Source organism: Balaenoptera borealis (assembly GCF_965194805.1).
Source record: "Balaenoptera borealis genome assembly, chromosome: 13".
In the NCBI taxonomy this organism is placed as follows: Eukaryota; Metazoa; Chordata; class Mammalia; order Artiodactyla; family Balaenopteridae; genus Balaenoptera; species Balaenoptera borealis.
The window spans coordinates 10,431,605-10,457,149 of NC_138870.1; the positions used below are offsets into that span (position 1 = coordinate 10,431,605).

The 25,545-nt window shown below is 36.8% G+C and overlaps 2 protein-coding genes across 6 annotated transcripts in view; one reads left to right on the forward strand and one right to left on the reverse strand.

The window, feature by feature from the left end:
• Positions 1-25,545, forward strand: part of BCL2L14 (BCL2 like 14) — a 287,206-nt gene that overhangs the window by 143,503 nt on the left and 118,158 nt on the right. The window lies entirely within an intron of this gene.
• LRP6 (LDL receptor related protein 6) overlaps positions 1-25,545 on the reverse strand; it is a 183,989-nt gene that overhangs the window by 94,311 nt on the left and 64,133 nt on the right. For 4 of the 5 annotated variants that reach the window (XM_082348829.1, XM_082348831.1, XM_082348828.1 and 1 more), the window contains one exon: positions 13,137-13,334. The exons of the other annotated variant lie outside the window; for it this stretch is intronic. In XM_082348829.1, the coding sequence (XP_082204955.1) occupies positions 13,137-13,334 (198 nt within the window). The remainder of the gene's footprint in view (positions 1-13,136; positions 13,335-25,545) is intronic. 5 annotated transcript variants of the gene reach the window in all.

Sequence of the window (25,545 nt, forward strand, 5' to 3'; positions counted from 1 at the left end):
CATAGATCAATGGAACAAGATAGAAAGCCCAGAGATAAACCCACGCACCTATGGTCAACTAATCTATGACAAAGGAGGCAAGCATATACAATGGAGAAAAGACAGCCTCTTCAATAAGTGGTGCTGGGAATACTGGACAGCTACATGTGAAAGAATGAAATTAGAACACTCCCTAACACCATACACAAAAATAAACTCAAAATGGATTAGAGACCTAAATGTAAGACCGGACACTATAAAACTCTTAGAGAAAAACATAGGAAGGACACTCTTTGACATAAATCACAGCAAGATCTTTTTTGATCCACCTCCTAGAGTAACGGAAATAAAAACAAAAATAAACAAATGGGACCTAATGAAACTTAAAAGCTTTTGCACAGCAAAGGAAACCGTAAACAAGATGAAAAGACAACCCTCAGAATGGGAGAAAATATTTGCAAATGAATCAACAGACAAAGGATTAATCTTCAAATTATATAAACAGCTCATGCAGCTCAATATTAAGAAAACAAACAACCTAATCCAAAAATGGGCAGAAGACCTAAATAGACATTTCTCCAAAGAAGACATACAGATGGCCAGGAAGCACATGAAAAGCTGCTCAACATCACTAATTATTAGAGAAATGCAAATCAAAACTACAATGAGGTATCACCTCACACCAGTTAGAATGGGCATCATCAGAAAATCTACAAACAACAAATGCTGGAGAGGGTGTGGAGAAAAGGGAACCCTCTTGCACTGTTGGTGGGAATGTAAATTGATACAGCCACTTTGGAGAACAGTATGGAGGTTCCTTAAAAAACTAAAAATAGAATTACCATATGATCCAGCAATCCCACTACTGGGCATATATCCAGAGAAAACCATAATTCAAAAAGATACATGCACCCCAATGTTCACTGCAGCACTATTTACAATAGCCAGGTCATGGAAGCAACCTAAATGCCCATCGACAGATTAATGGATAAAGAAGATGTGGTACATATATAGAATGGAATATTATTCAGCCATAAAAAGGAACGAAATTGAGTCATTTGTTGAGACGTGGATGGATCTAGAGACTGTCATACAGAGTGAAGTAAGTCAGAAAGAGAAAAACAAATATCGTATATTAACGCATGTATGTGGAACCTAGAAAAATGGTACAGATATTCCGGTTTGCAGCACAGAAGTTGAGACACAGATGTAGAGAACAAACGTATGGATGCCAAGGGGGGAAAGCTGTGGGGGGGCGGGGATGGTGGTGTGATGAATTGGGCAGTTGGGATTGACATGTGTACACTGATGTGTATAAAACTGATGACTATTAAGAACCTGCTGTATAAAAAAATAAATTAAATTAAATTTAAAAATTAAAAAAAACGAATACTAAACTTTCTTTGGGTTATTTGTATGGAAATATGTTAATATAAATGTTTCAGACATTACATGAAATTCCTAAAAATCTTATATGTTCTGGTATAATGTTATGTCATAATTCTAGCTATTATTTTAAAATGTATATCTCAGAAATAACTAAATTACCTTGTCAATTGTATTATTATGAACTTTCATCAAATCTTTAACCGTGGTCATTTTTAAGTCTTTTGTCATTTACAGACAGTTCTGGGTGTACTCTGATGCTTTTGCAAAAATGTTCCTATAAAAGGTTTTCATCTTCAAGGAATTCATGAAAAAAACTCTAACAAGTACAGGTTTCTGGTAACTGACTATACTGCTGAACTGAATGAATAAGCATTTTCAGAACTCTAATGGAAAACTGATGAATTCATAAAAGTGCTAACAAAAGATCAAGATGAAAAAAAAATTAATTACATGGGACTGAGTGAACTGATGAGGATGATTATAATTTTTGTGACTTTCTGTTTGAATTAAAAAAAAGAAAAAGAAACTTAAAAAAAAATTTAGAACAGTGAGACAAGGTAAATCTTTGTTGAAAAAATAAAGAAATATCAATTTAAAAAAAAAAAAACCAAAAACGTAATGAATTGGTTCCGTCATCCTCTGAAAGTGACTTCCTTTTAAAAAAAAAAAGTATCATTATGCACTCAAGGATTTAAACATACTTGATGGGTTTCTATCAATCTTTGATCAGTGAGAGGCTTTTCAAGTTATTTCTCTGGGCTTTATGAAATGACCCTAGTAGCTTGTAATAGCTTCCTTGCTTTCCACTATGACATAATGTTCCAGCTCATCTTGGACGTTTCTTGCAAGAGACATAGAATCAACCATTTCACCTGAAAGGTTTGATTTCTTTTAAGGTGGAATGTTTTTCCAAGAATACAATCTGGGTGGTGTTTTCCCTAGTCCTCATCAGTGGTCACAGTTAAGAAATAAACATACATACTTGTGTGTATTTTTGTAACATACAATAACTAATGAGCTCACACCAGTCCTTTCAATTAAAACTCAGAATTATCAATTTCTCTTACTTAACCTCCACAGTATTACATCTATATATCCTTTCTTCCACAACAAGAATCCTACATATTCAAAGGCAATGGAATTAATATATCCAAAAATTACTCACTTATTTGATCCAAAATTATAAATATTCATACCAATACACCATTGTAGTCACTATAAAGAGTTGAACAAAATTTTTGCATATAATACCTCTAACTTTCACTCTATTTTTAAAATTTTATTTTATTTTATTATTTATTTATTCTTTTTTTGCCCGCTCTGCAAGGCATGTGGAATCTTAGTTCCCCGACCAGGGATTGAATCCATGCCCCCTGTAAATGGAAGCACGGCATCTTAACCACTGGACCACCAGGGAAGTCCTTTCACTCTATTTTTTAGAGTGGTGCTTTACCTACATTATCTAGACATTATATACCATACTCTCAATCTTAATCCTCCTTTAGTTTTAATACAAGTTAATTATATGTTTAATGCTCTTCACCAAGTCTTATTTTGTTATATCGCTCATCATTTTGATTATCTAAAGCTCAGCCACTAGTCCATTTTCAGAATGACTCAGGGAAACAGTATTTCTTGATTTCTTGCATGTTAATAAAATTTGTCTATGGCTTTGTATGAGGAAAATCACTTTTGCTGGGGAGAAAAATCACTGGCTCACACCTTCTTACTTTCAATATCTTAAAAATACTATTCCATTTAATTCTGACAGGGAGTGTTGCTGTGAGAAAGCCTAATGTGAATCTAATTTTCTTTTCCTTTTAAAAAGTCATTTAAAAAAAAAAAAAAGTCATTTATTTTATTCTTAAAGGAATATTTTCCTTTTTCTATAGAGTGATTTTACTTATATCTTGTATAAGCTTTAGCTTATATTACCAGGTACATAATGTTCTTTATCTGTTGTTTCAAATCTTCTTTTAAGAAACTTTTCCTGAATTATAGTTCCTCATATTTGTCCTATTCCTTTATGTAAGTTATCTTCCTAAGAGTCTTTTTTATCTATGTGTTTTTTCTTCTTTGCCTATCTTTAATATTTGTTACTTTCTCTCAAATCCTGTTCATCTTTTTACATTTCTTTTTAGTCCTTAAATTTTTCCCCCTTTTCAACTTCTGTTTAAAGATCTTTTCTGTTTACTCACTCTTTTGTCCCTTCTAGTTTAGCTAGCTTTTCTGAAATGATTTTTTTCTTTTATTTATAATTCTTTCCTCAGTTCTGGCATCTCATCTCTGAACTTTCTAATTTTAATATATGTTGGTCTTTGACATGTGATACTGGTGTCTCAATTAGTGATAGTGCATTTTAAAATGGAAGTTTAATCTGTTCTATGATCATATCTTTCTGGGGAGATTTTTATGTAAGGACATTATTCTGTTCCTCACTTTTTTTCTTCAGCTTTTTCCAGGTATAATTAACAAACAAATTTGAAAGATACATAAAGTGTACATAGTAATGATATGATACACACATAAATTGTGAAAGAATACCCCTCATCTAGTTATTTATCACATCTCACACGTTTGGGGGGGGTTTGTTTTACTTTTTAGGGTTTCGTGTTTTTGGTGTTTTTTTTGGTTAGAATATTTAAGTTCTACTCTCGTAACAAATTTCAATTACACAGTACAGTGTTATCAACGATTGTCACAATATTATACAGCTGACCCTTGAATAACACAGGGATTAAAGGTGCAAACCCCTGCATCTGTGTATAACTTTACAGTTGGAACTCCCATATCTGAGGTTCCACATCCGCAGGTTCAACCAAGCACAAATCATGTAGTACTGTAGTACATATTTATTTTTAAAAACCTGCATATAAATGGACCCGCATAGTTCAAACCCATGTTGTTCACGAGTCAACTGTATACTAAATCCTCAGACCTTATTCATCTTATAGCTGAAAGTTTACACCCTTCCATCAACTCCTTCCTATTTCCTCCAATCTCCTGACAGCCACTTTTCTTCTGTTTCTATGAGTTTGACTTTTTTTTTTTTAAGATTCCACATATATGTAATACCATGCAATATTTGTCTTCCTCTATCTGGGTCATTTCAATGAGCATTATGGCCTCAAGGTCCATGCATGTTACCACAAACAGCAGGATGTCCTTCCTTCTCATGGCTGAACAATATTCTACTGAATGTGTATATACCACATCTTCTTTATCCATTCATCTGCTAACAGACACTTACATTGTTTCATGTATTGGATATTGTGAATAATGCTACTATGAAAATGTAAGTGCAGATATCGCCTCAGGATCCTGTTCTCATTTCCTCTGGATAAATACCCAGAAGTGGGATTACTGGATCATATGGAATTAATATTTTTCATTTTTTGAGGAGCCTCCATACTGTTTGCTTGTGGTGTCAAACACACACAAAAAATCATAACCAAGACCAATGTCAAGGAGCTTACGCTCTGTTCTTTTCTAAAAGTTTTATAGTTTCAGGTCTTCTACTGGAGTCTTTAAGCCACTTTGAGTTGATTTTGTGTGTGGTATAAGATAGGGATCTAGTTTCATCCTTTTGCATGTGGATATCCAGTTTTCCCAAACCATTTATTGAAAACACTATCCTTTCCCCACGGGATATTCTGGCTCCTCTGTCATAAATTGATTGACCAATTACGCATGGGTTTGTTTCTGGGCTCTCTATTCTGTTCCACTGATCTATGTGTCTGTTTTTATGCCAATACCATACCATTTTGATTACTACAGCTTTGTAATACAGTTTGAAGTTAGAAAGTGTGATGCCTCCAGCTTTATTCTTTCTCAAGATTCCGTTGGCTATTTGTGGTCTTCTGTAATTCCACACAAATTTTAGAATTGTTTGTTCTACTTCTGTGAAAAATGCCACTGGAACTTGGATATGGATTGCACTGCATCTGTAGATGGCTTTGGGTAGTACAGACGTTTTAACAAATTAATTTTTCTAATCTGTGAGCATAAAATATCTTTCAATTTATTTGTGTCTTCTTCAATTTCTTTCATCAGTGTCATAGCTTTCAGTGTACAGATCTTTTACCTCCTTGGTTAAACTTAATATTAGGTATTTTATTCTTTTTGATGATATAGTAAATAAGATTTTCTTAATTTTGCTGACAGTTTATTATTAGCATACAGGAACATAGCTGATTTTTGTATACTGATTTTGTATCCTGCAATGTTACTGAATTTGTTTTTAGTTCTAACAGTTTTGTGGTGGTTTCTAGAATTTTCTATATATAACATCAGATCATCTGCAAATACAGCTTTACTTCTTCCTTTTTATTGAGATGCCTTTTCTTCTTTTCCTTGCCTAACTGCTCTGGTTAGGACCTCCAGTACTATGCTGAATAAAAGTGGCAAGAGTGGACATCCTTGTCTTGTTTTGACCTTAGAGGAAAAACTTTCAGCTTTCCTCTTTTGAATATGATATTAGCTGTGGGCTTGTCATATATAGCTTTCACTGTGTTGAGGTATGTTCCCTCTATACTCACTTCGTTGAGAGTTAATCATGAATGGATGCTGAATTTTGTCACATGCTTTTTCTGCACCTGTTGAGATGATTACATGATCATCACATCTCTTTTATCCTTCATTTTGTTAATGTGCTGAATCACATTGATTGATTTGCATATACTGAACCATCCTTGTACCCCTGGAATAAACTCCACTTGATCATGGTATATGATCCTTTTAATGTGGTGCTGAATTCAGTTTGCTAGTATTTAGTTGAGGATTTTTGCATCTATACTCATTAGGAATATTGCCTGTAATTTTCTTTTCTTGTAGGCTTCTTGTTTGGTTTTGATATCGAGGTAATGCTAGCCACTTAAAATGAGTTTGTAAGAGTTCCCTCCTCTTCTATTTTTCAGGAGACTTTGAGAAGGACTGGTACTAATTCTTTTTCAAATGTCTGGTAGAATTCACCAGTGAAGCCTTCTGGTCCTCAACTTTTGTTTTTTGGGAAGTTTTTGATTACTGATTTAATCTCCTTATAAATAACTGGTTTGCTCAAATTTTCTATTTCTTCATGATTCAGTCATGATCCATTTCTTCTAGGCTGTTCAATTTGATGGCATGTAATTGTTTACAGTAGTCTCTTATGATCCTTTCTATTTATGTAGTATCAGTTGAATGTCTCCTCCTGATTTTATTTGTCTTCTCTATTTCTTATTAAGTCTAGCTAAAGGTTTGTCTATTTTGTTTCTCTTTCAAAAAAGACAGCTCTTGCTTTCACTGATTTTTTTCTATTGTCTTTTTAGTCTCTATTTCATTTATTTCCACTCTGATATATTATTCACTTCTTTCTGGCAACTTTGGGCTTAGTTTGTCCTCTGTTATCAAGTTCTTTGAGGTGTAAAGTTAGGTTGTTTGAGATCTTTCTCATTTCAAATGTAAGCATTTAGCACTATGAACTTCCCTCTTAGAACTTCCTTTTGCTGCATCCCGTAAGTTTTGGTAGGTTGTATTTCAATTTTTATTTGTCTCCAGATATTTTTGATTTCTCTTCTGACATTTTCCTTCAACCACAGGTTGTTCAGGAGAATCCTGTTTAATCCCCATGTATTTGTGAATTTTCCAATTTTCTTTTCTTGTTAATTGAGGTATAACTGACATACAACATAATATTAGCTTCAGGTTTACAACATAATGATTTGATATTGGTATATAACATATAATGATCACAAGTCTAGTTAACGTCCGTTGTCAAAGTACACATTTTCTTGTGATGAGAACCTTTGAGATTTACTCTTTTAGTAACTTTCAAATACGTAAAACAGTATTATTAACTATAGTCACAATGCTGTGTATTACATCCCCAGGACTTACTTATTTTATAACTGGAAGTTTGTATTTTTTGACTCCCTTCAACCATTTCACTAACCCCCATACCCTGCCTATGGCAACCACCAATCTGTTCTCTGTATCTATGAGCTTGGTTTTTTGTTCGTTTGTTGTTTAGATTCAACATGTAAGTGAGATCATATGGTATTTCTTTCTCTGTCTGACTTATTTCACTTAGCATGATGCCCTCAAGGTACATTCATGTTGTCACAAATAGCAATACTTCATTCTTTTTTATGGCTGAATAATATTCCATTGTACATATATACTACATCTTCTTTATCCATCCATCAATGGACACTTGGGTTGTTTCCTTATCTTGGTGACTGTAAATAACGTTGCAATGAACATAGGGGTGTATGTATCTTTTCAAGTTAAGTGTTTTTTTCTTCATATACCCAGAAGTGGAATGGCTGGACCATATGGCAGTTCTATTTTTAATTCTTTGAGGAACTTCTACACTGTTTTCCACGGTGGCTGCACCATTTACATTCCCATCAACAGTGCACAAGTGTTCCCTTTTCTCCACATCCTCACCAACACTTGTGATTTCTTGTCTTTTTGAAAAAAGCCACTCTAACAAGTATGAGGTGATAATTTTCCAGTTTTCTTCTTGTAACTGATTTCTAGTTTCATACCACTGTGGTCAGAAAAGATATCTGTTATGATTTCAACCTTCTTAAATTTATTAAGACTTGTTTTGTGGCCTAACATATAATCTGTTCTCCAGAGTGTTCCACGTGTGCTCTAGAAGAATGTGTATTCTGGTGCTGTTAGATGGAATGTTTCTTAACATCTCTTAAGTACACCTAGTCTAACATGTAGTTTAAGTCCAATATTTGCTTACTGATTTTTGCCTGGGTGATCTATCCACTACTGAAAGTGGGGTACTGAAGTCCCTACTATTGTTGTATTGCTGTCTATTACTCTCTCCAGGCCTGTTAATATTTGCATCATATATAGAGGTGCTCCTATGTTGGGTGTATAAACAAAATTATATCTTCTTGGACTGACTCCATTATCATTATATAATGACCTTTTTTGTCTCTTGTTACAGTCTGCAGCTTAGAATCTATTTTGTTTCATATAAGTATAGCTTCCCTGCTTTCTTTCAGTTTCCATTCATATGGAATACATTTTTCCATCCCTTTACTTTCAAAGTGTGTGTTTCCTTAAGGCTAAAGTGAGTCTCTTGCAGGCAACATACAATGAGTCTTGTGTTTTTATCCATTCAGCTACTCTACATGTTTTCATTGCAGAATATAGTCCATTTCCATATAAAGTAATTATTGATAGGTATAGGCTTCCTATTGCCATTTTGTTGCTGTCTGGCTGTTTTGTATTTCAACTGTTCCCTTCTTCTCTTCCTCTCTTTGTGATTTGATGATTTTTCTATTAATCTTTTATATATCTAGGACAGGTTTTTGTTTTCGATTACCATTAGGCTTACATAAGATGTCGAGCCCAGCAGAGCTCAGCACAGAGGGAGCAGTCAGAATTGCTCATCTTCCAGTCTTTCCCTAAAAGAGGTCTATTTTCATACTTTAAAAGCTGCTGTCTAATGCTCAGGCTTCTAACTTGGCAGACATCCAGGGGCTAAGTGCAATCCTCCTAGGAGACCAGGGAAGCCAGCAGATACTGCCTCTGCCTTCTCCCACTAGCCCACTCCAAATCTCCAGTATTTCCACACAGAATCAGCTTGTACACACATCTGGTACCCCAGATTTCATGGATGTCACTCAAAGAATGGGCCCCTGGCTCGCCTGGCTTTGAAAGTCAACAGGGCTTGCACTGACAAATCCCACAGGACTATGGCAAATAATGAAGCAGTTTTTAATGGGTACAGGAGGAACCTCTTCCACAGCTATAAGCTGGGTCCAGAGCAGAAGGAGCAGGCAAAAAAAGCCTATCTCCAACATTCTCCATAGAAGGGCTCAAACTACATGCATATTCCCTGCTGCCTGGGGGTCTGACTTCCAAACAGGCTTCACCTAGGTACCGACTGCAATCCTCCTCTATGGAACACTTGACAAATCCTGGCACACACTCAACTACTGGGAGCAAGAAGAACAAAGAAGGCAGCTTGGACAATCACAAAGGTTTGAGAGACAACCAAGAGCTCAGGCCAAGCTGAATGCTAAGGTTCATATCCTACACAAGACTCCTCTGTCAAGACTGGGAGAGGTGGCTGTTTTATCTAACGCACAGAAACCAACACAGAGAGTCAAGGAAAATGAAGAAACAAGGGAATATGTTTCAAACAAACAAACCAAAAAAACCCCTCCAGAAACAGACTTCATAATGAAACAAAGATACATAATTTCCGTGATTAAGAGTTCAAAACAACAATCATAAATATGCTCACTGAGGTCAGGAGAACAATGCATGAACAAAGTGAGAATTTCAACAACAAAAAAAATAAAAAGAGAACAAAGTACCAAACAGAAATCAGAGAGCCGAAGAATGCAGTAACTGAAATAAAGAATTCAATAGAGGGGTACAAGAGTACACTAGATCAAGTGGAAGAAAGGGTCAGCAGACTCAAAGACAGGGCAGTAGAATTCATCCAGTCAGAGAAGCAGAAAGAAAAAACAATAAAAGGAAGTGAAAATAGCTTAAGGGACTTATGGGACACCATCAAGTGGACTACTATTTGCATGCCAGTGGTCCCCGAAGGAGAGGATAGAGAGAAAGGGGAAGAAAGCTTATCCCAAAATAATGGCTGAAAACTTCCCCAACCTGGGGAAATAAACAGACATCCAGAAACAGGAAGCCCAGAAACTTCCAAAAATGGTGAATCCAAAAGGACCCACACCAAGACACATTATAAATAAAATGTCAGAAGTTAAAGACAAGGAGAGAATCTTGAAAGTAGCAAGAGAAAAACAAGTTGTCTCACACAAGGGAACCCCCATAAGACTATCAGTAGATTTTTCAGCAGAAACCTTGCAGGCCAGAAGGGAGTGACATGATACAGTCAAAGCGCTGAAAGAAAAAACTGCCAACCAAGAATACTCTACCCAGCAAAGCTGTCCTTCAGAATGAAAAGAGAGATAAAGAGTTTTCCATACAAGCAAAAGCTGAAGGAGTTCATCACCACTGTATCGGCCTTAAAAGAAATGTTAAAGGTACTTCTTCAAGATGAAACAAGAGTGCTAATTAGTAACAGGAAAACATATGAAAGTATAAATCTCATTGGTAAAGATAAATATAGGGTTAATTCAGAATATTCTAATGCCGTAATGGTGGTGAGCAAATCACTTAAAAGCGAAAGTAGTAAAAATAACTAACTATAATAATGTGTTAATGGATACACAAGGTATAAAGACATGCATTGTGACATCATAAACACTAAATGTTTGGGAAAAAAATGTAGAGTTTAAGTACACGGGTTTTTTTTGTTTGTTTGTTTTCTGGTTTTTCTTTTTGGCCGCACCACGCAGCATGAAGGATCGTAGTTCCCCAACCAGGGACTGAACCCGAGCCCCCTGCAGTGGAAGCGCGGAGTCTTAACCACTGGACTGCCAGGGAAGTCCCTAAGTACGCATTTAAAGTTTAGTTGTTATTAGCTTAAAATACTGTTATAAATGTAAGATATTCTTCATAGTAACCTTAAATGAGATTTTATACCTTGAAACTTTTATGTTTCTATTTATGTGAAATTAGTTTTCCTGAACTTTTAGAACATAGTGGTGTTCAGCATAGTTTTTCTAACTTTACAGAATTCACTCTTCTGTTTTCACATGTTAAAAAATATGGTAGCTCCCTTTCTGAGATATCCCAGCTCTTCCTCTGCCCATCCTTATCTGAACCTTCTCTTTCCTTCTCCTTTCATTCCTTAATTTTCCCTACTGTGCTGAATTTTGACGCTATTCTATTCAACTTTGTCTCTACTCTGTAGTACCCTGTCCTGGTAGAGAACTCAAGCAGGTCTGTTTTGGAATTCTCTGGAGCCAGACTGCTCTATCCTCTTCTGTCTTTACCACGGACACACTGCACTTGCCTCATATTGGAGTGGGCAACCCCCCACTCTCTCATTTCAGCTACTGCTCTTAATATAGCCCACTACACTGTCTAGTAAATAGCTGGGGCTATTTTGGAGGTCCCCTGCTTTTAAGTTCAGTGAAATACTTTACTCACTCTCTCAGCTTACTCTTGCACAGACAGTAATACTATGGAGGTCTTGTGGCTGTTAGTGGTCTGCCCTTACCTGCTTTCATTTCTGGATGCCTGAGGTTAACTTTACGGTAAGTATTCAGATTTGCTATCTTGTTCCACTGGTTTTTGTGTGGGTATTCCGAGAGAGTCAAAAACCTACGGAGTGGCCATATTCACTTCCTAGTATCCTTCTCAAAGACAAATTTGAAGTTCAAACACAGCAATTATGTTGTTATAGTCATCATATACTTATCACTTTTTTGGACACTTATTTCTAATTATTTTTAAACCATCCTGTTGTGAGTCATTTCATTCTTTTTTGCAACAAGGCAAAAAATTCTCTCACTCCATGATTTTAAAAAGTTCACTTTAATATATTCTTTAAATCTTCCCTGGTTTTCAACGCTTATAAATGCTTCCTGACTCATAGTTCAGATAAGTTACAAATGTGTACACTTTGAAAAATTCCTTCAACTACCTAAGGCTCCCGGCTTCTATTGAGGTCTTAGAATGAGACCACTAGAAACCTAAATAATCTTCCAAACACAAGAATATAAAGTGTTTTTAAAAATCTGAACAGGACTTCCCTGGTGGCACAGTGGTTAAGAATCCGCCTGCCAATGCTGGGGACACGGGTTTGAGCCCTGGTCCGGGAAGATCCCACATGCCATGCAGCAACTAAGCCTGTGTGCCACAACTACTGAGCCCACATGCCACAACCACTGAGGCCCACGTGCCTAGAGCCCGTGCGCTGCAACAAGAGAAGCCACCACAATGATAAGCCCGCTTGCCGCAACTAGAGAAAGACCACACGCAGCAACGAAGACCCAATGCAGCCTAAATAAACACATAAATAAATAAATAATTTTAAAAAATCTGAACACACACAACATTGTAAATCAACCATACTTCAAAAAAAAATTTTTTTTAAATCTGAACATGATCTGAATAGAAATTCCATGTTTATGTACTATAACTTTGTCTTCTGTGAATACTGGGGTATAGCATACATGCAGTAGGTTTTCTCCTGGTCTAGGGGTCAGTAAACTAGAGTCCACTGGCTCAAAAAAAGTTTTACTGGAACACAACCATGCCCATTCCCTTAGGTATTATATATAGCTTCTTTCACACCACAACAGCAGAGGTAAATGGCTGCAACAGAGATATGGCCCACAAAGCCTAAAATATTTACGATCTGGCCCTTCACAGAAAAAGTTGGCCAACCCTGTTCTGGTCTACAGATTTATCAAATGAGCTTCCACAAACAGCACCTGGGAGGTGGGTAAGTCTGAACAGGATGATTCTTTGTCACATTAGGTGCCCAGCACATTACAGGATGTTTAGCATCCCTGGCCCCCCAGGAACTAAAATGCTAGTAGTACTCCCAATCCCAGTGTTAACCAAAATTCTCCACACATTTCCAAACACTCTGCAAGAGAATGGAAGCACTATCCCTGGTAGAGAACCACTGCAGAACTAAATTAGCTCAGAGTAAAGAAGGAGAAAATACAGCCCATAAATTCCAAGTGCCACCAAGATAGATGAGAAATGTCGTTACCTTTTTAAAAAGCAAACTAAAAATCTATTCTTCTTCCCCTTTGACACTTAAGCCAATAATATGCTAGCTTCCTAATAAAATTAGGCTTTATAATTTGATTACTACATCAAGATATCACGGGGTTGACTTAAAGTTTAAAAATAAATTTATAAGGCAATCTTACCGATTTGTTCCATCCAGATTTGATCTGTGGATGAAATTAAGTTTTGCATCTGCCCAATAAAGCTTCCGTTCCTCATAATCCAAAGTCAGTCCATTTGGCCAGTAAATTTCAGTGTTTATTATAATGAAGCGACTTGAACCATCCATTCCAGCACGTTCTATCTTTGGTACTTCTCCCCAGTCTGTCCAGTACATGAACCTAAAAATCATGAAAAATAAACCCATGACATAAGCAGGTTAACCGCCAAGTATCTTATAATTATAACTATTGGATAAAGAAAGCTCTCTCAGGAACACTAAAACTGAAACTCCTAGAAACTGTTATCGAAATTTTAATCATCTATCTTTTTGCCACCATGATGGTAATAACTGACTCAAGACAAGCATCATCCAGGACGCAAAAACCATCTGATCAAAGTTCCTTTGGCAAAAAGGATACCTTACACTGTCTCAATGTATCTCCCCACAAATTACTTATTAATGACAAAGGGGAAAATGGTAACTTTAGAGAAAATAAACTTGGTGGACACCACCTTATCCACATCATCTAAATTAACATCATCATCATCAACACTGGCATCATATATGTGATATGCTGGGAAGAACATTCCACCTTTCTTTTATATATAAATTTATTTATTTTATTTATTTTATTTTTGGCTGCGTTGGGTCTTCATTGCTGCATGCGGGCTTTTCTCTGGTTGTGGTGAGCAGGGGCTACTCTGTTGTGGTGCGCGGGCTTCTCATTGTGGTGGGTTCTCTTGTTGGGAGCACAGGCTCTAGGCGTGCGGGCTTCAGTAGTTGTGGCTCGTGGGCTCTAGAGCGCAGGCTCAGTAGTTGTGGCGCACGGGCTTAGTTGCTCTGCAGCATGTGGGATCTTCCCAGACCAGGGCTCGAACCCATGTCTCCTGCACTGGCAGGCGGATTCTTAACCACTGTGCCACCAGGGAAGCCCCCATACCGTCTCTTTTATGTATATTCTCTTACATATTATTTCTGCCCAAAAATGCATAACCTGAACAAAATCATTAAGGAAACAGAGAGTACCAAATTAAAGAACATTCTACAAAACAACTGCCTTTGAAAATATCAATGTCATAAAAGTCAAAGAAAGGCAGATGAACTAATCTAGGTAGGAGGAAAATAAAGAGACAGTAAGGGACTTCTCTGGTGGTCCAGTGGTTAAGAATCCACCTTCCAATGCAGGGGATGGGGGTTCGATCCCTGGTCGGGGAACTAAGATCCCACATGCCGCGGGGCAACTAAGCCCACGTGCCACAAACTACAGAGCCCACGTGCCACAACTAGAGAAGAGAAAACCCACAAGCCGCAACTAGAGAGAAGCTCCAGCAGACCACGCGGTAACGAAAAAGATCCCGCATGCCTCCACAAAAAGATCCCGCGTGCTGCAACTAAGACTCGACGCAGCCAAAAAAAAATAAAGAAAAATAAATAAAAAAAGAGAGACACAGTAACTATATAAAGTGTATGATTCTGGACTCATCAGCTGCGGAATATGCTACAAAGACATTACTGGGAAACCTGGCAAAATTTTACAGCATGTCAAATTCTATAACAGAAATGTACTAATGTTAATTTCCTAAATATGATCATTGTACTTTGGTTCCGATATTTCAAATAAATCATGACCAAAAACTTCCCTAATTTGATTTTTAAAATACTAGCCCATACATCCATGAAGTTTAATAAACTCTAAGTATGATAAACACAGATATATGCAACTATACACATCAGTTAAACTGTTAAAAGACAAAGAAATCGCGAGCACTAAGAAAAACAACTCATCACTTGCAAAGAAACCACAATATAACTAAGAGCTGATTTCTTATCAGAACAATGGAGGGCAGAAAGCAGTACGACGACACACTAAAAGTGCTAAAAGAAATTAAAATGTCAACCAAGAATCCTACATACAGCAAAACTATCTTTCCAAAATGAAGGTGAAATAAAGACATTCCCAGATAAACAAAGTGAGAGAATTTGTGGCATGTAGATCTGCCTTACAAGAGATACCAAGGATATTCTTCAGGCAGAAAAGAAGTGACCTAGATGTTAACTCAAATCCACATGAAAAAGCAAACAGTACTCATACAGATAATTATGTAGGTAATTATAAAAGACAGGACAAATATATTTTTCCCTTTTCTTCTCTTAATGGATTAAAAAGACAACTGCACAAAAAAATAATTATAAACTTGTTTTATTGGGCTTGTAACATATAAAGGTGTTATATATATGGAAATAGTAGCATTAAGAAGAGAAAAGGGAAGCAAAATTGAGGCAAGTTACAGCACAAACTAAAGTCACAAGAAGAAATCAAGAATACCAGAAATGGTAATATGCAGGTTAATATAAAAGGCTTATACATTTTTTGTTATTCCCTTAGCATCTTTAAAAAATGCAAGACTTCCCAGTTCCCAAAGTGTCTTATATACAAAATAACCTTACTAAAGACTAAAAAAGGAACTTCCCTGGTGGCACAGTGGTTAAGAATCCACCTGCCAATGCAGGAGACAGGGGTTCAAGCCCTGGTCCAGGAAGATCCCACATGCCACAGAGCAACTAATAAGCCCGTGCGCCACAACTAACTACTGAGCCTGCGCTCTAGAGCCCGCAAGCCACAACTACTGAGCCTGTGTGCCGCGACTACTGAAGCTCACATGCCTTGAGCCCGTGCTCTGCAACAAGAGAAGCCACCACAATGAGAAGCCCGTGCACCGCAACCAAGAGTAGCCCCTGCTCGCCACAACTAGAGAAAGCCCGCGCCCAGCAAAGAAGACCCAACACAGCCAAAAAGAAAAAAAAAAAAAGACTGCTTAAAGCGATCATTATGACACAGTATTAGTGTTTTATAACATACAGAAACATAATATATGACAACAATAGCAAAACGGACAAGGAAAAACATAGATCAATACTGGAGCAAAGTTTCTGTATTTTATTGGAATTAAATTAGCATTAATCTGAAGTCCATTGTGATTAAAAGATATTATAATCCCTACAACAAATACTAAGAAAATATCTTAAAAATTATAGTTAAGAATTCAACAGAGGAGGGGCTTCCCTGGTGGCGCAGTGGTTGAGAATCTGCCTGCCAATGCAGGGGACACGGGTTCGAGCCCTGGTCTGGGAAGATCCCACATGCTGCAGAGCAGCTAGGCCCGTGAGCCACAATTACTGAGCCTGCGCGTCTGGAGCCTGTGCTCCGCAACAAGAGAGGCCGTGATAGTGAGAGGTCCGCGCACCGCGATGAAGAGTGGCCCCCACTTGCCGCAACTAGAGAAAGCCCTCGCACAGAAATGAAGACCCAGCACAGCCATAAATAAATAAATAAAAATAAATAATTTTTTAAAAAAAGAATTCAACAGAGGAATTAAAATGATACCCTAGAAAACATCTGCTTAATAAAAATGGAGGCAGTTAAGTTGAAGCAAAGTAACAAGAAAAACAGGACGTAAGGAAAACAAAATGACAGACATGACTACACTCAAGTAAATAACAACATTAAAATATAAATGTATTAAAGATTCCATTCAAAAAAGAAATTGTCAGAGGGCAAAGCCAACAGCTATTTGGGAAGGAAAAACTGACAGGACTTGGCTTGAGGAGTGAGGGAAGAGCAGGAACTGCGGATGATTTCTAGGTCTCTGGCCAAAAAGTGATGCCTTAAAAGAGGTAAATATTAATACACATCAAAATAAATACACAGCTATTAAAATAAAAGATGTTCAACCATATAACACCTACTGGTATGAATGTCATATTTCGGATATCACCATAACAGAGAAATGTTCTTTTGTTGTAACTGTTCAATTATAAATTGTATAATTTATAATTACAAGCCCTTTAAGTGTGGAAAAGTTGGATTATAAGATAGTGTAGAGGTGATTTAGAGCACAGATTCCAGAGCTCAGTTCTGCCACTTCCCAGACACGTGATCTTGAGCGAGTTACTTCACTTCTCTGTCCCTCATATTCCTTATAACACGAGGATTCAAAAAAGATCTACTTCATAGGGTTTCTGCAAGAATTAAAGCAGTTAATATATGCAAAGCACGCAGAAGCTCTATATATGCTTTAGCTACTGCTGTTTATGTCATAAATCCCTTGTTTATGGCTTCTCACTTTTAGAATGAAGAGCAAAATCATTAACATAATCTTTAACTCTGTACTATCTGGCTCCTACCCATCTCTTCAGCTTCAACTAATGCCACTCTTCACCTCATTTATTATATGCTGGGTACCACACTCCCTGGCAGTATAGGGCTTTCCCTCTACCTATTATCTTCCTCTTTCAGAGTTCCGCTTAAATCGTGTTTCCTCTACGAGGCCTTCCCTTAAATCCCAAATTAGGTTATACAGTCTCTCATAAGCTCTCAGACTACCTTATATTCATAGCATTACAACTATCAATATAATTATTTGCTTAATGTTTATTGTTTATTACCTCTAACTTGCACATTTATGTTTCATGCAATTTCTGGATTAGGACAAGATTTTTAAAAGTAAATGAAAGATAAATTTTCCATCTTCTGATTTGGTAAAGTATACCTTTTGCTGAGGCATACAAATACCTCATTCTTAATAATGCTATTACATGAAAGAACTCTTGTCTACAACAGCCAGCAGAAAAGAAATAATACATTTGAAGAATAAGTTGGCAGAGAAACTGACTAGAGATTTCCAATGATCACAGACTGAATTTGGTGGCAGCGTTTCATTACGTAGTTTGACATGCTAATGTCATGTCTCAGTTGGCTGAGTGCCAACTGTTTACAGGTCATTCTATCAGTAAATATTTTAGCAATGTTCTAGCTAACAGCTCACCTCTGGTTTATATTTCACAACGTTAAAAATAAGAAAGCTGGAATGAATTTATGATAAGAATTTAGATCTCTCACCACAAGAAGAGTTTTAAAAAGAGAGCAACCCGTCAATGACAAAATATTAAATCAACCCATGCACCTTTTGTTCTTTTATTATTGTACAATCCAAGTCCAAGGTCCTCCTAGACTAATTTTTTTTCAAATTGAAGTATAATTGACATATAACAACACATACGTCTAAGATGTACAACATATTGGTTTGATACAGATTTATATACTGAAATATCATTACCACCATAGCATTAGCTAACACCCCTACCACATCACATAATTATCATTTCTTTTGTGCAGTGGGAACAATTAAGATCTAGTCTCTTAGCAACTTTGAAGTTTATAATATAGTATTGTTTATTATAATCACTATGTTGTACATTACATCTCAAGGACTTATTTATCTACTAGTTCTAAGTTTGAACCCTAAAACAACACATCTCCAATTCCTCCAGCCCCCAGCTTCCGGTAACCACTATTCTACTCCGCTTTTATAAGTTTGGCTTTTTTAGAGCCCACATCTAAGTGATATTATACAATATTTGTCTTTCTTTGATTGACTTATCTAACTTAGCATAATGCCCTCAAGGCCCCCCTGTGTTGCCACAAATAGCAGATTTCCTTCTTTCTCAATGGCTAATATTCCATTGTATATATATACTACAACTTCTTCATCCATTCATCGTTGAAGAACACTTAGGTTGTTTCTGTATCTTAGCTATTGTGAATAAAGTTGCAATGAATATAGGAGTACATGTATCCCTTCAAACTCCTGTTTTCATTTCCAACAACAGAAATTGGAACTGCACAGGTCCATGTATACGCAAATTTTTTTTCAACGATAAATACTACGGTACCACACAATCCATGGTCGGCTGAATCCTCGGATGTGGATCCTCGGATACAGAGCAACCACATGTGTACAGAGGGCCAACTATAAGTTACATGTGGATTTCCAACTGCACAGAGGGTCGGCATCCCTAACTCCTGTGTTGTTCAAGGCTCAACTGTATATCCACAAGTGGAATTGCTGGATCATATGGCAGTTCCATTTTTAATGTTTTGAAGACCTCCATACTGGTTTCCATAGTAACTGAACCAATTTACATGCCCATCAACAGCGTACAAGGATTCCCTTGTCTCCACACCCTCGCCAACACTTACCTCTTGTCTTCTTGATGATAACCATTCTAACAGGTGAAAGGTGGTATCTCATTGTGGTTTTGCTTTGCACGTCCCTGATGATTAGTGACGTGCAGCATCTTTTCATGTACCTAGTGGCCATTTAGATGACTTCTTTTGAAAAAGATCTATTTAGTTCCTCTGCCCATTTTTTTAATTGGATTTTTAAAAATTAAGTTGTATGAATTCTTTATACATTTTGGATATTAACCCTTATCTGATATATGGTTTGCAAATATTTTCTCCCATTCTGTAGGGTTTTTTGTTGTTTTTTTTGGGGGGGGACAGTTTCCTTTGCTGTGCAGAAACTTTTTAGTATGATGTAGTCCCACTTGTTGATTTTTGCTTTTGTTGCTTGTGCTGGTCTAAATTTTTTCACTTTTAACTGTGAGTCCTTTCACTGTTTTGGATCTCCATAATGAGTAGGAAAAAGAGGGGCTGGGAAGATAAGCTGAGTATCTGTGTTTATCTTTTCCCAATCAGCTATTAGTCCCATAAATTAAGTGCTTGTTTGAGATGCAGTCTTCTGCATGTGGGCAAAGAACCACCTAAAAATGACAAAATCATGTAGAAGCTTTCTTCAAAAAAAATTGAAATTTAAACCCTATCTCTACCAAAATACAGAATTTCTCAAACTATCTTTAATTGTTAAATGCATATATCATGTAGCAACTCAGAAGCACATTTACCATAAATAAAGCATAAGCAAACCTCAGAATCCCTCATACAGGCTCCTTCCAATATCCTGTTTTTAATTTTGTACAGGCAGTCATGGCTCTGCACGGTTCCAATACGTGTGAACTTCAGTTACCACAGTTTAGTTAAATAACATCAGTCCCCGCTCAACATGATCAAATTTCACTTACCATGGTATATGAACTGTAAGTACACAAAGTACAAATTTCACTGCCAGCTCCACAAGTCACTATGTAAATGACAGATGTGTCTGATGATCAGTGATCAATCACATCCTTCTTTCAAAGTCTATGATTGGCCTCTGCCCATCTGCTATTCAGCTCACACATAGACAGCAAAGTGTATAGCTGTGTTGCCTCCTTGTACTGATAAACCCATGTAACATTTTATGGCAATGAATTATCGAAAGGAAATTGGCCAAGAAAGATGAAGGTGCAGCAAAGAAATGAAAAGTGGTAACACAGGAAATGAAATCTGAATTGAACATAAATGGAGTTATAGAAGAAACAGCTGACCATGGGAACGTCGACACCACTGCCATTCAAGACTCTACACAGATATGCAGCCAGGAGAACTCAGTCAAGGCCAAGTTATCAACATAAACGAGGAAAATGATTGCGACAAAAAGGATAAAGCCACCCCAGAGTGATGGCGGCAAAGACTTCACACTGAAGGGACTCCCTCAGGTAATCCACAACACTGAAAACAAAAAGGCCTAAATATTCTGAAAGCTTGATCCAAACATAGAAAGGAATACGACAATTCACCAAGGCATAGAAAAGATGTTTGTTCCGTATAGTAAGTTATACAATGAGAAGACAGCAGCACACTCTGCTCAAACTACTTTTAATAATATTTCTAATGTTTTAAATTATAGTACATAAATAAATACTAGTTTTACTGTTTCTCCATTTCCCTATACATTTACAGCAGATAGTAATAATTTTTAATGTTTTGACAAAAAATTTTAAACGTCACAAAAGAACTGTAATTTATATACTAATTATTAAGATTGGTTTGTATAGTTACAGCTTTGTATGGTGTTGCACGTTTTGGTGTTTGTCAAATTTTCCTCCATAGGAAAAGCTTTTTTGGGGATTAACCATTATTTAATTTTCATCAGTTCACTTCAATGCAGCTAGACTAACACTGAGCACCTACCAAGTGACAAACACCCCTTGAGGTATGGTTCTGGCATTCAAGGAGTTTTCAGAAGAGACAGTTTTCAAATATAATAGAGATATAAGAGAGGTAAGTGTGACCTCACTGCTCTGACAGCAACAGAAGAGGGGCTATGAGTCCAACCAGAGATAATGACACCTGAGTTGCGCCTTGAAGGAGGAGCAGGTTGGTTTATAAGAAATCAGGAGAAAACGTTACACCGAGGCACAAACTGTGTGTAAAAGGTACTACATGCATTCCAGTATCATTACATCATAAAATGAAAGGTTTGAGATCAGGCTAGAGAACAAAGGCATCAAATCTCACAAAGAGCCGTACACCTGTACTCAGGAGCTTAAACTTGACACTATAGGTATTTGGGAAACCATTGCTAAGTTGGATTATTTAGCGGGGGAGGCATGACATGGTCAAACTTGTACATTTTATACAGATCACATTGGCAGCTTACTGGATTTAAATGAAGAAAAACACAGATACTAGTTAGGAATCTATTTCAATTTTTCCAAGTGAGAAAGGATGAGGCGACAACTAAAGCAAATGGGCAATGGTAGTAGAATAATATAACAGAAATATTCATTTATATAAAGGGTCAGGGCCTTTCTTTAGGCCTAGCCTAAATTCCTAGTTTCATCACCTGGTGTTCCCTACCTTGAATCCTATAGTTAGAGCCCCAAGTTGACAAATTGTTTCCTTCCCCTAACAGCCAACCATCAGTGACTTGGTCCGGTACTCTGTTCATAAAGGTTGTGAAGCCTAGTCAGAGCTGTGGGGAGAAACTCAGTGATTTTTAGTTAATGACTTCTACTAAGAACCCAGGGGAATGAGCTAATGCAGGCCTGCCTTTGTTGACCCTACTGTAAACACAGCGACTACATGCTCTTCCCAAGACACCCTGAGTTTTTTGTCCCTATGTTTTCGCGCATACTATTTTACTCAATCCTAATTTAAAAAGCTAATAACCACCATCAATAATTAACTCACAAAACTGCAGCTATTACACATTAACTTCTACTGAGACAGCTATAAATAATCATAAAATTAAACAAAATATTATGAGGCAGCTGTTCTAGGAACTGAAAATAAGGCAGCACGAGACCACAAACCATGAGACAAAGGAAACTCACCAGGTGAGCTCCAAAAATCACCCGGACTCAACCTGGTGACAACTCCCCAACCAAAGTGTGGAAAGCTGAAACTGAAATTAGGAACAGTGGTCTCAACAAGCTTAAGAAGGCAGAGAGAATTTGGGGCAAAGACTGGAATCTGCAGGGCCCCAACAAGGAGAAAGTTACATTGGTGGGGGTGAGGGGGACTCATGGGGGATCCCCATGAGTCCTTGGACCAAGAACCAGGCTGTGCACGCACAGGATCCTCAAGGATTATCAGGTTGAGAACAGAACTAAAATGCCAGAAGTCAAGCAACGCGGGTGGTCTTACATGTTCTGCCAAGACAGAGTAAAGAGTATCAACACCACCCTGGACATTCAGCTGAGACACCTCAAAGGGCTGAATCCAGACCACACCCTAGGGCAGTGGTTCTCAAGAGTGTGATCCAAAAATCCCTGGACAGACTTCCCTGGTGGCGCAGTGGTTAAGAATCCGCCTGCCAAAGCAGGGGACACGGGTTCGAGCCCTGGTCCAGGATCCCACATGCCATGGAGCAACTAAGCCCATGCACCACAACTACTGAGCCCACGTGCCACAAATACTGAAGCCCGCGCACCTAGAGCCCATGCTCTGCAACAAGAGAAGCCACCGCAATGAGAAGCCCACACACTGCAATGAAGAGTAGCCCCCACTCGCCACAACTAGAGAAAGCCCGCGTGCAGCAATGAAGACCCAACGCAACCATAAATAAATAAATAAAGTTATTAAAAAAAAAAAAAAGATCTGGAGATCTAAGGAATCCTTTCAGGAGGTCTACAGGTTCAAAACTGTTTTCATAATATTGCTAAGCTTTATGTATTTATTTAGCCTTTTTCACTTTCATCCTGGAGGTTTTTCATGGATACATATAAGGTGTGGTGATGACTTCACCCTGATGGCTCATGGAATGTATACCTACTATATTTTCCATAAGCTTCTAAGGTAGCAGGTTTTGGAAATAACTATATACATGTTCCGAGATTAACTCAGTTCACAGCACTTTTGCACTCTTACTAGCTACCTTTGATTATACCTGCTATAATCTCTGTACCTCATTATCATCTAAAAACTTGTTACTTTTGAAGTCCTGAAATTTTACTGTGCCCAGAGCAAAAACACATCAAGGAGCAAATACACTGCTTTGTTTTACAATATTTCTTAACTTTAAGTTTTTATTTTAAACTTTTTATTTTGAAATTTACTAGTATTCTATTTTAAAATAAAAGAAAATTTACTTATATTTGTCTTGTATTTAAGAATGGCCCATTGGCTTAAAAAGGAGAGATGAGAAAACTCACTTCTTCAACCCATAGCTATACTGCCTACATTTAAAGATGTTAAAAAAGATGATACTGATCTATCAGAGAGAGTTCTCTAAGAAGGGATGAAATCTACTCCAAGACCCTGAGCAAAACTGTAAATGAAAAAGTATTACAAAAGCAATCTTTCCATTGGCTTATACATGTTATCTTTTTGTGAATAGTATTATGGTTCCAGTTAAGCTGAGGCATTATTTTGAGACAATCATTCAGAGTTTAAAGAAAAATGAATTGCATAGTTTAAATGTAAATATGACCTCATTAAAAGCCAAACAATGTTTATTACAGCTTTCCAGCTGGAGAAACTCACAAAAACAGAGACAAATAAAGCTTTCTCCAGTTAGCATTACTGAATTCCTCCCAGAGGAAAAGCCAATAAAAGAAATCATAGTGCCGCCAATTTCCAAAGCTACATTAACACAAAATTTAAAATTTAGCTGCAAACATGAAAACGGAAGTTATTATGTCATCTAAGAAACCGTGATTTTGCCTTACATATGACTAAATTTAAGGATATGGCCGGACTTACTGTTTTGTTTGTTCATCAGGTGTCAGTACCAACTAATTATCAAAGATCTTCTATGTGAATGTTTACAACAATAAATGTAAGTGGTGCTGAAATATTCAAAGTGTTGAATAACTTTTTTGAATTGCACAGATTACCCTGAACTACCTACTTGTGCTGATATTTGCACTGATAGTCCAAAAGCAATGGTGGGTAAGAGTGCAGGGAGTGGCAACCAACTGTACTAATAGTCACTATATTTATTCTTCACCACATACAAAAGAAAAGTCGGTCTCAATGAACACTGACATTGGTAAGGCAGAAAATTATTAATTTCATTAGAGCTTGACCTTTGATTACACATTTAATATTCTGTGTGACAAAACAGGATCTACAGAGAAAGTACTTTTGCTGCATATGAATGTAGAATGGTTGTCTTGAGAAAAAGCACTTGGCCAACTGAGCTAGCTGCTTTTTTCATGGAACACCATTTTTACTTTAAAAAAAAAAAAAAATGAATGACAAACTATGGTTAACAAAACTTAGGTATGAGGCAGATACTTTCTTGGAAATACATGAAATGACCTTGTCACTTCAATTTGTTGCCAATAACAAAATCTGAGCTTTCTGCGTTCAATCTGTTGTAGTACATTATATATATCTGACAAAGGACTTATATCTACAATGTATGAAGAACTCCTAAAACTCAATAAAAGATAACCCAATTAAAAACTGGGCAAAAGATCTGAACAGACACATCAACAAAAGACATACAAATGGCAAATAAGCATACAAAAAGATAGTCAACATAATTATTCATCACGGAAATGAAAATTAAAACTATAGTGAGATATCACTACAGATCTAGTAAGATGACTAAACTTTAAAAAATGGACAATACAAAGTACTAGCAAAGATGCAGCGCAACTGAAACTCTTATACACTGCTAGTGTTAATGCAAAATGGCACATCTACTTTGGAGAACCGTTTGGCAGTTTCTTACGTTAAACATTCCCATAAGATCTAGTAACCCCACTCCCAGGTATTTACTCAAGAGAAATTAAATATGTATTCACACAAAAACCTGTATGAAAATGTTTATAGCAGATGTATTCATAGTCACCAAAAACTACTGAATATTCTTCAAATGGGGAATGGATAAACTATGGTACATTCGAACAACAGAATACTCTCAGCATTAATAAAAAGAACCACTGTAATAAAAATAAAAGTGCAAAAAAAAAAAAGGAAAACTATTTTAACTGTTAGAAGTCAGAATAATGGTTACTTCTGGGGGAAGGAGTAGAGCACGAGGGGACTTCTAGAATGCTGGTACTGTACTGTTTTCTTATCTATATGCTGCTCACATTGATATGTTCACATTTATAAACTTAATTTGCTTTATATATATATGATTTGCACATTTTCTGTATCTGTGTTATAATTTACTAAATGTTTATATTTTTAGGAAGAAAAAGAACCA